General features: G+C 38.7%; 1 protein-coding gene across 1 annotated transcript; it reads left to right on the forward strand.

Annotated features, from left to right (window-relative positions):
* Positions 1 to 185: 185 nt before the first annotated feature.
* dnajc8 (DnaJ (Hsp40) homolog, subfamily C, member 8) lies at positions 186 to 7,715 on the forward strand. The gene is made up of 9 exons (XM_052534070.1): positions 186 to 332; positions 948 to 1,049; positions 1,252 to 1,308; positions 1,440 to 1,506; positions 1,623 to 1,717; positions 1,795 to 1,866; positions 7,012 to 7,103; positions 7,184 to 7,259; positions 7,442 to 7,715. Exons 1-9 carry the CDS (start codon positions 213 to 215, stop codon positions 7,559 to 7,561), a joined length of 801 nt encoding a protein of 266 aa, XP_052390030.1. The 5' UTR covers positions 186 to 212; the 3' UTR covers positions 7,562 to 7,715.
* Positions 7,716 to 9,892: the final 2,177 nt, after the last annotated feature.

A 9,892-nucleotide genomic window follows, 5' to 3' on the forward strand; every position in this document is an offset into this window, starting at 1 on the left:
TACTTTGTTGCTAATGGGGTCAGAAAAATACAATTGTTTTCCTCTTGAATTGGTTTTATTTTTTCTGAACCCACTGGCAGATAATTACAATATTTTGCTTCTCAAGCAAATACCTCTTGATTTAGGGATATTTAACGATTTTTTGTTATGTAAAACAATAAAGAAATACCGAGTAAGATTGTATATTTTTAGCTGCACTCTAGTTTTAATACATGTTAAAGGTCGATGACTTTTATTTTGCCCTGTCACGTGACTTCCGCCGACGGTTCAATAGCAAGATGGCGGCGGGCGGCAGCGGCGGCGATGAAGCGTTTCAGACCTTCTACACAGAGGTAAGACTGCAAAACAACACACACACATCTCTATATATAAACAAAAGAGAGTAAAGACAGACAGAGGAGAGTCTCACACGAGCACAAGCGGGCTGTGTGTCAATCCCACTGAGCCCTACATAGACAGCACTGCCAGTCACCCCCTGCTGAGTGAGTGAGGGAGAGAGGGAGAGAGAGAGAATGTCTCGGTGGTCACTTATCACCCTCATCACACGAATGAATGTGTCTGGTGATGACAGAAACGTGTGTGATTCTCATGACAACGACTGTTCAACACTGATAATAATCAGAAATGTTTCTTAAGCAGTAAATCATCATATTATTCTGATTTCTGAAGATCATGTGACACTGAAGACTGGAGGAATGATGCTGAAAATACAGCGGAGCATCACAGAAATACATTACGCTTTAACACAGATTCACAGAGAACAGTTTTATTTTAAATGGTAATAATATTTAACAATGTTGTAGTTTTTCCTGATCAAATAAATGTAGCCTTGATGAGCAGAAGAGACTTCTTCAAACATCACAGATCGTACTGATCGCAGACGTGTGAACAGCAGTGTTTTATGTGTGTGTGTGTGTATACTGATCCGGCTGTGTGTCGTTCCTCAGGTGAAGCAGATCGAGAAGAGAGACTCGGTCTTGACCTCCAAACAGCAGATCGACAGGTTACTGCGTCCAGGAGCCTCGTACTTCAACCTCAACCCCTTCGAGGTCAGCTTGACTCAGCAGTGTGCTTTTGTAAAGAAAGAGAAATTATTTAGTTTATAGAGAGACAGCTGACAGAAAGAGACGGAAGACTTGCTGTCAAAGCTATAGCTGCTGGGTTCTCTAATATCTGATATCAGCATCAATCGATCGCTCTGTGTGTGTGTGTGTGTGTGTGTGTGTGTGTGTGTGTGTGTGATCGCTGCAGGTTCTTCAGATCGATCCTGAAGCCACAGACGAGGAGCTGAAGAAGCGTTTTAGACAGGTATATCTCCATCTCTCTGTGAGTGTGTGTGATTCAGAGTCTGAGTGTCTCACGCCCATCTCTCTCTCTCTCTCTCTCTCTCTCTCTCTCTCTCTCTCTCTCTCTCTCTCTCTCTCTCTCTCTCTTCTCAGCTGTCTATCCTCGTCCATCCAGACAAGAACCAGGATGACGTGGATCGAGCTCAGCTGGCGTTTGAAGGTGAGCCGCAGACTCTGTGAAGCTGCTGAAGGTGTTTAGAGCTGCTGTGGGTGTGATGCTGAGCGTGTGTGTGTGTGTGTGTGTGTGTGTGTGTGTGTGTGTGTGTGTGTGTGCAGCGGTGGATAAGGCCTATAAGATGCTGCTGGAGCCGGAGCACAAGAAGAAGGCTCTGGATGTGATCCACGCAGGGAAGGAGTACGTGGAGCACACGGTGAGCCGCCACTGATCTTCAGACACACGTGTGTTTCTACAGCACCAGACTGACCTCTGACCTCTGACCTCTTACAGATGAGCCAGAAGAGGAAGCAGCTGAAGAAGGACGGGAAGCCCACCGTCGTGGAGGAAGACGACCCGGAAGTGGTACGTTCACATCAGATGATTCAAAGTGAAGGTCAGGAGTTCATACAGACTTTCGTGCTCCGCTCTGTTTCCATATGACTTTATACACACTGTTTTTAAAAGACTTCTCTTCTGCTCTAACAAGCCTGCTATTATTTGATCAAAAATACAGTAGAAATTTAGAAATATTGTTACAATTTAAAAATGATTTCTGAAGATCATGTGACACTGAAGACTGGAGGAATGATGCTGAAAATACAGCGGAGCATCACAGAAATAAATTACACTTTAACACAGATTCACACAGAACACAGATGTTGAGACGATGTGAGCCAGGTCCGCTCCATGGACAGTGCAATTATTAAAGAATACAACACAGATGAAAATATACATAAATATAACAATGAAAAAAATTAAGATAAACAATGCAAATATAAGAATAACATATTTTTAAAAATGTTTACTGTAGAATTAATGAAAATAGAATAGAAAATAATATGCATATGTGTATGCTAACTGGAGGACACAGGAATGTACAAGAGGCAAATGTGAGGACAATATGTTTGTGAGGTAGAGAATGATGAATATCTTACTGATTGAGTGGAGACATGAAGATATTAAGAGGCTGGTTTTGAGTTAATGGCCCGAGTCTCTCAGTTTTTGTCATCAGATTACGTAAGCGCTTACCAGATGGCAGCAAAGTGAAAAGACAGTTACTAGGATGGTTGGAGTCCTAAATGATTTTAACAGTTTGAGGTAGATGTCCTGCAGAGAGGGAGAGCAGACCCTGAAATGCGCTCAGCTAAGCGCACAACTCTCTGCAGGGCGTTGCAGTCTTGACTGGAGCTGTTCCCATACCACACTGAGATACACTGAGTCAATACACTTTCTATAGCCCCTGAATAGAAAGTTTTCAGGATTGCTGGTGAGACCCTGAATTTCCTCAGCTGTAGCAGACGTTACAGTCTTTGCCTGGCTTTATTAACCTGTGTTTGAATGTGAGTAGTCCAAGTCAGGTCCTCTGAGATGTTTACACCAAGGTACGTGAAGCTGCTCACCCTCTCCACAGGGGTCCCGCTGATCATGAGAGGTGTATAGGGCAGATGCTGTCTCTTCCTGAAGTCCTCAATCAGTTCTTTAGTTTTGCTCACATTCAGAGAGAGACAGTTGTCCTGGCACCATGATGTTAATTTCTCTACTTCATCCAAGTATGCGGTCTCATTATTGTTGTGAATGAGGCCCAGAACCACAGTATCATCAGCAAATTTGATAATGGATGTGGAGCTGTGCGAAGACACGCAGTCATGTGTGTAGAGAGAGAAGAGCAGGGGACTCAGGACATAGCCCTGTGGGGCTCCTAAGTTCAGGGTGATGGAGCTGGAGGTGTACTGGCCTAGTTTCACCACTTGAGGTCTGCCAGTGAGGAAATCAAGGATCCAGACGCATGGTGAAGAATTCAGTCCGAGGTCTATGAGTTTAGAAGCTAGCTTTATGGGGACTATAGTATTAAAAGCTGAGCTATAGTCAATAAATAGCAGCCTTACATAGTTCCTGTTATTGCTGTCAATGTGTGTAAGAGAAGAGTGCAGGATGTGAGAGATGGCATCATCTGTGGATCTGTTTGGGCAAACTGAAGAGGGTCCAAAGTATCTGGGATGGAGGAGCAGATGCGGTTTTTAACCAGTCCCTCAAAGACCTTCATGACTATTGATGTGAGGGCAACTGGACGATAGTCATTCAGACAAGAGGGTTTATTGTTCTTAGGCACAGGGATGATGACAGAAGTCAATATCACGTTTCCATATCCCAGATGATTTGCCTTCGATAATGAACGCGATATTGTGTAGCTTGTCAGTGACCTACGGCTCTCTCTATTAAATGCCGCTCCATTTAAAAGCAGGTGATGGTGATTTAGCGTAATCACAGAACAAGATTTACTGACTAGATGTGCATGATCATATCGTTAGACATATCGCCCAGCCCTAAACAACGAGGTAGGAAGAGACTCAAACAAATCAGCGAGCTGATCAGCGCAGGACCTCAGAATACGGCCAGCATCCCATCAGGTCCGGCTGCTTTCCTGACGTTCACTCGCTTTAGAGTCCTCCGAACCTCATCCTCCGACACGGTGATCACATGATGATCGCTGGTCTGCCTGCTGCTTCCTGACGCGCCTTACAATAATCTAACCTTGAGGTCATGAACGCATGAATTAATGCTTCTGCATCTGAAATTGAGAGCATAGGTCGTGATTTAGATTTACAATAATTATTCCTTTATTTAACCAGCGGAAATCATATTGAGATGATAGTCTCTTTTTCTAATGGTCCCTGGCCAAGAAAGGCAGCAAGCTCCATACAAGAATCAAAACAGAACAGCAGTCTATATACAATCACTCTTATAGCTGAAGCTTTCTGTGAGATATAATTTAAAATCATTCAGTGGGATAATAGTGCTTATCTTCAACTGTTTCTGCAAAGCATTCCATGTTGAAGGAGCATTGTAACGGAAGGCGATTTTACCAAATTCAGATTTTACAGCAGGTGTAGTAAAAAGAATGCTATTATTAGACCTAAGATTGTATCTATTGTTTTCTACAAAAGAGAAAACTGATAAATAAGAAGGCAATAGTCCTAACACTGCTTTATAAATGAAAATAAGCCAGTGATGCTGTCTACGGATTGAGAGTGGAGGCCAACCTGATAAACTATACAAACTACAATGATGTGTAAAATACTCTGCTTTAGTGACAAAGCGTAGAGCAGAATGGTATACAGAACCCAATGAACGAAAAACAGACTTTGCTGCATGCATGTACAGAACATCTCCATAGTCTATAACAGATAAAAAGGTAGCAGCAACAAGTTCCTTTCTTGCCTTTATATTAAAACAAGCCTTATTTCAATAATAAAATCTTAGTTTAACACTCAGCTTTTTTACCAATTTATCTACATGGGGATTAAAAGTGAGATTTTCATCTAATAAAAAACCCAAGTAATTATAACACAACAATCTTTCCGTTTTCTGGTCATATAGAGTAATAATTTGAGGCAAATCCTGTACATTCTTGGTCTTTTTAGAGTTAAGTACCAATTACAATTTTGTAAAACTGTAAAAGCATCCTGATATTTATTTAATGCCTCATACGGAGATCTAGCAGTACTGTATATAATATTATCATCCACATAGAGATGTACAGCTACATCTACATCTGTACAAATATAATTTATGTAGATTGTAAACAACAAAGGCCCTAATATGGAACCTTGAGGGACTCCAACCATTAATTCTGCCTCCCCTGATATAATGCCTTCACAAGTGACACTGATATCTACTAGACAGTTTTTAAACCATTCAATAGCATTATCAGACATCCCGATTTTAGCAGATGTTTTAACAAAATAGCATGATCAGCCATATCAAAAGGTTTTGAAAGATCAATAAATAATGCTGCACAAGATTCTTTAGTCAATAGCACTAACAATATCATCAACTACCTTTGTGGCTGCTGTGATGGTGCTATACCCTTTTATAAAACTTGACTGAAAAGGAATAAGAATATTATTTACTATTAAGAAGTCCTTTAACTGATCACTAAACAATGACTCAAAAATCTTTGCTAATACTGAGAGTTTTGAAATAGGACGATAATTGTCCATAATAGTTGGGTCCCCATTTTTAAAAAGTGGTCTTGCATGACCTGTCTTCCAAGATATGGGTATAATGTTTTTTTTTTCGAAAGATAAATTAAAAATATAAGTTATTGGTTCAACAATAATATTAGCCACAAGTTTCAGGAGGAAACGGTCAAGCCCATCAGGACCAGCTGACCTTGTACAATTTATGTTTTGAAACCACGTAAAACCTTCGCTCGTGAAATTGGTTCAAAAGTAAAGAGGTTTGAGTCCCAAACATTGGCGTTAGAAAAACCTGGAGATGAAAGATGTCCTAGCTCTGGCTTGAAAAGGGATCCGGCAGAGGCAAAGTGATTGTTAAATAAATCAACTATACCTTTTTTTATCATTAACTTGTACATTATTAACATTTACAAATTTAGGAAGAGCAGAAAATGAAGAGTTTTGTACTGTTTTCATTGAATTTATAATTTTCCCAAATTATGCTGGGTTTTTTAAATTTCTTGTCTCATCAAGATAGAAATGTGACTTAGCTTTACGTATTTGTGTAGTACAATTACTTCTTAAATATCTGAAATTAACCCAATCATTTTCTTGCCCAGATTTCCTTGCTTTTGCCCAGGCCAAATCCCGTTCATGCAAAAGAGTGGATAATACATCAGAAAACCAGGGATTATTCCTCCCCTTTACTGTGAACTTTCTCAGGGGTGCATGTTTATTTAAAATACCCACAAATTAATCTTTAAAATATGACCTTGCCACTTCAACATCAGGAATTAAATAAACCTTTTTCCAATCAAAATGAAAAATATCATGGATAAAAGCTTTGCTGATCAAATAATTTAAATTAGATATTAGATAAATTTGGATATATTTTTGAGATGGAAAAACACAGTTTTACAAATGCTAGAAACATGGCTTTCTAAGGAAAGATTGTGATCAAATAGCACACCTAGGTTCCTAACTGATGACGAAGAATTGACAGAGCAACCATCAAGTCTTAGACAGTGTTCTAGGTTTTTACAGGCAGAGTTTTTAGGCCCTATGATAAACACCTCTGTTTTTTCGGAATTTAGCAGTAAGAAATTGCTCGTCATCCAGTTTTTTATATCGACTATGCATTCCATTAGTTTTTCAAATTGGTGTGTTTCACCGGGCTGTGAGGAAATATAGAGCTGAGTATCATCAGCATAACAGTGAAAGCTAACACCATGTTTCCTGATGATATCTCCCAAGGGTAACATATAAAGCGTGAAGAGTAGCGGCCCTAGTACTGAGCCTTGAGGTACTCCATACTGCACTTGTGATCGATATGATACATTCTTCATTATTGACTAAGTGGTAAACACTTTTTGAGCACAGACCTGATAATGACAGAACAGTGAGACTCTCCGAAGACTTTCAATCTACAAATCCACATCATTTACCCTGGATTCACTGTAGTTACACTGAAGAACAGGCTTCACGTGTGATCCTGACGTGTTTTAAGCGTGTTTGGGTTCTGATGGTGTGTGTGTGTGTGTGTGTGTAGTTCCGGCAGGCGGTTTATAAACAGACCATGAAGCTCTTCGCTGAGCTGGAGATCAAGAGGAAAGAGCGAGAAACCAAGGAGATGCATGAACGGTAAACACACACACAAACGTGTAATGTCAGTGATCATGTGACATGGAAACAGGAAGTGAACGAGTGTCCTCTGATTGCAGGAAAAGACAGCGAGAAGAAGAGATTGAGACGCAGGAGCGTGCCAAGAGAGAGCGAGAGTGGCAGAAGAACTTCGAGGTAAGAGAGAGAGAGAGAGAGATGCACTGAGAGAGAGATGCTCCGAGAGACTGTGTGTGTGTGTGTGTGTGTGTGTGTGTGTGTGTGTGAGAGAGAGAGAGAGAGACGCCCCGGTCTCATCACGTGAGTGTGTGACGCCCTGGTCTCATCACGTGTGTGTGTGTGTGTGTGTGTGTGCGCAGGAGACGCGTGACGGTCGTGTGGACAGCTGGAGGAGCTTCCAGTCTAAAGGAAAGACTAAGAAAGAGAAGAACCGCACGTTCCTGAAGCCTCCTAAAGTCAAGATGGAGCAGCGCGAGTGAGACGCTCCTGTTCTTCTGCTAATAAACATGCATCTGTGGATACTCTGTTCTAGTTTTTATATTGTACACAATTAAACCTTGTTTCTGTCCGACTGTAGGAGTTTTGTGTTATTCATCTGTGAGAAGAGTTTCATATTAAATGAGTGAATCTGGACTTGATGCTTCATCAGTGTTTCATTCAGAGGATTTTTATTCATATACAAACTTCAAATTACAACAAAAATAAATATAGAAAATAATTAAATGATATTTATAATTTTCTTGTACTTTTAAGGTTTTGGTAATTTAATGTTTTTGTTATATATAATTTTTTTTTTTTCTTTTTTTTTTTTTTCTTAACAATAGGTTATATATATGTGTGTGTGTGTGTGTGTGTATAAATGAGAGCATCAGTGTTGTACACATCATCAGAATGAAAAATATCTGGAAAATAATTGAATCTTAAACCAAATCATCTCAGAACATGACCTCATCGGTGAAGTCACACACTGTTCGTCCTGCAGGTGTCGCTGTGAATCATGAGAATCGGGACGAACACACCATTGTTTGTCTGCTGTGATTCTTATCATTACACCTAACGCATCATAAACACCTGTCAATCACTGTCCGCTCGAGCCTGATGATGAGAGCAAGTACTGTGTGCCTCGTGAGCTCTCACGTCTTCATGATGCAGAAATTACATTAAAACTGCAGATGAGTTAATTCAGCAGACAGTTAATTCAAAGTGATGAAACACATCTCTCTCTTGTGCTGCGGCTTTAGGAACATTTTTGAAGAGAAAGAAGAAAAAACTGACGAGACAAAACATTTAGAGAAAAATATGATTTTAAGAAACAAGAAAGATCCTAGAGATAAGAGATAGTATTTGTTTGAGAGAAAAAAAATCTGAAGAGAGAAAAAAGTTTGTGGGGAGATTTATTTTACTGAGAAAAGAGTCGTTTCAAGAGTAAAACATTTTTGAAGAGAGAAATAAAAATCAAAAGACAGACTGACCGTGGGATGGGTTTATTACTGGACCATAATCCTCTTTCTATTTAAGAGAAGAAAAACTATTCTGATGAGAGAAGTTTGATGACCTTTCCTATTTATTTATAATTAGCAGTAGTAGTATTTTGATGCAAGAAATTCAAGTTTAAGAGAAAAAAAGTTAAAGAGAAAAACAATTCTGATGAAAGAAATGCCTTTTGGAGACAGAAAAAAATTAGTTTTTTGAAGAAAAATAAAACATTTTTGAGGATAAAAAAAATTCTGATGAGAAAAATTTTGGGAGAAAGAAAAACAATTTACTGGAAGAAACAAAATGAAGAAAAAACCTTGAAGCTAAACATTTTAAGGAGAAAAAAAATTGAAGAAGAAAATCTGATGAGAAAAAGAGATATTTCTTTAGAGATATTTTTACATATTTTTAAGAGAAAAACATTGAGAGGAAAAAAATGTGAGAATTTTTTTGGAGAGAAGTTTTTTTAAGAGAAAAAGAGACAAGAATTTTAAGAGAAAAATGTTTTTGAATGGGAGTAAAAAAAAAGATTTTTTTATGATATTAATGAGTAAACTCTGGTCATAATGAGAAGCGTACAGTAATAATGACTTGGCTCATCTATCGTGTATTCTGTCTGTCTATTAAACCACATAAACACTGTTTCCTTTAGAACGGTTTCCTGTGAGAGAGAAAACACATCCACAAGCTCTGCCTTTACATCTGTGTCTGTACAAAACTGCTTCTTACGCTCAGAAACATAAAAACTCATCCTTATTTAAGTTTATTACCAGGAACTCAGTCATCAGAAATCCTCTTATTCTGGTCAATAAACTTGAATCTCACTCAATAACAAGTCAAACATTTTTGACATTTCAGATCCTAAAAATGCACAAACATAACACAAAAGCAGTCATTTCAACAGCACAATATCATTTGATTTCTGTATTAGAAGTTACACAATGATCTTACTTCATATTGGGGAATTAAGAAGTGCTGTAAATGAATTTGATTTATTTCCATTTCATTCATCTAAAGCAATGTTAGCGACAGTGACTTCTTCATCACGCACTCATCTGATCCTCTATTAGAGGAAACTATTTAGTCTTTGTCTTTAGATGTGTATGGTTTATGTGGAGCTCCGCTGTTCGCTGTACATAATGAAAATGTGTTTTTATGTCAAGATCACAGATATCGTGACTTTACCCTCCTGTAATCTGGCTCTGGTTACTCAGTACTACATCCATCCCAATAATAGTGTCTTTCTTCAGAGTAAATATGAATAATTCTAGTTTCTAAAATGTGGCTGATTTGTAGAAATTTAAATGATTGTATTTAGGTAGATAAGAGATGTA

The sequence above is a fragment of the Carassius gibelio genome, chromosome A19, assembly GCF_023724105.1.
Source record: "Carassius gibelio isolate Cgi1373 ecotype wild population from Czech Republic chromosome A19, carGib1.2-hapl.c, whole genome shotgun sequence".
NCBI classification, from domain to species: Eukaryota; Metazoa; Chordata; class Actinopteri; order Cypriniformes; family Cyprinidae; genus Carassius; species Carassius gibelio.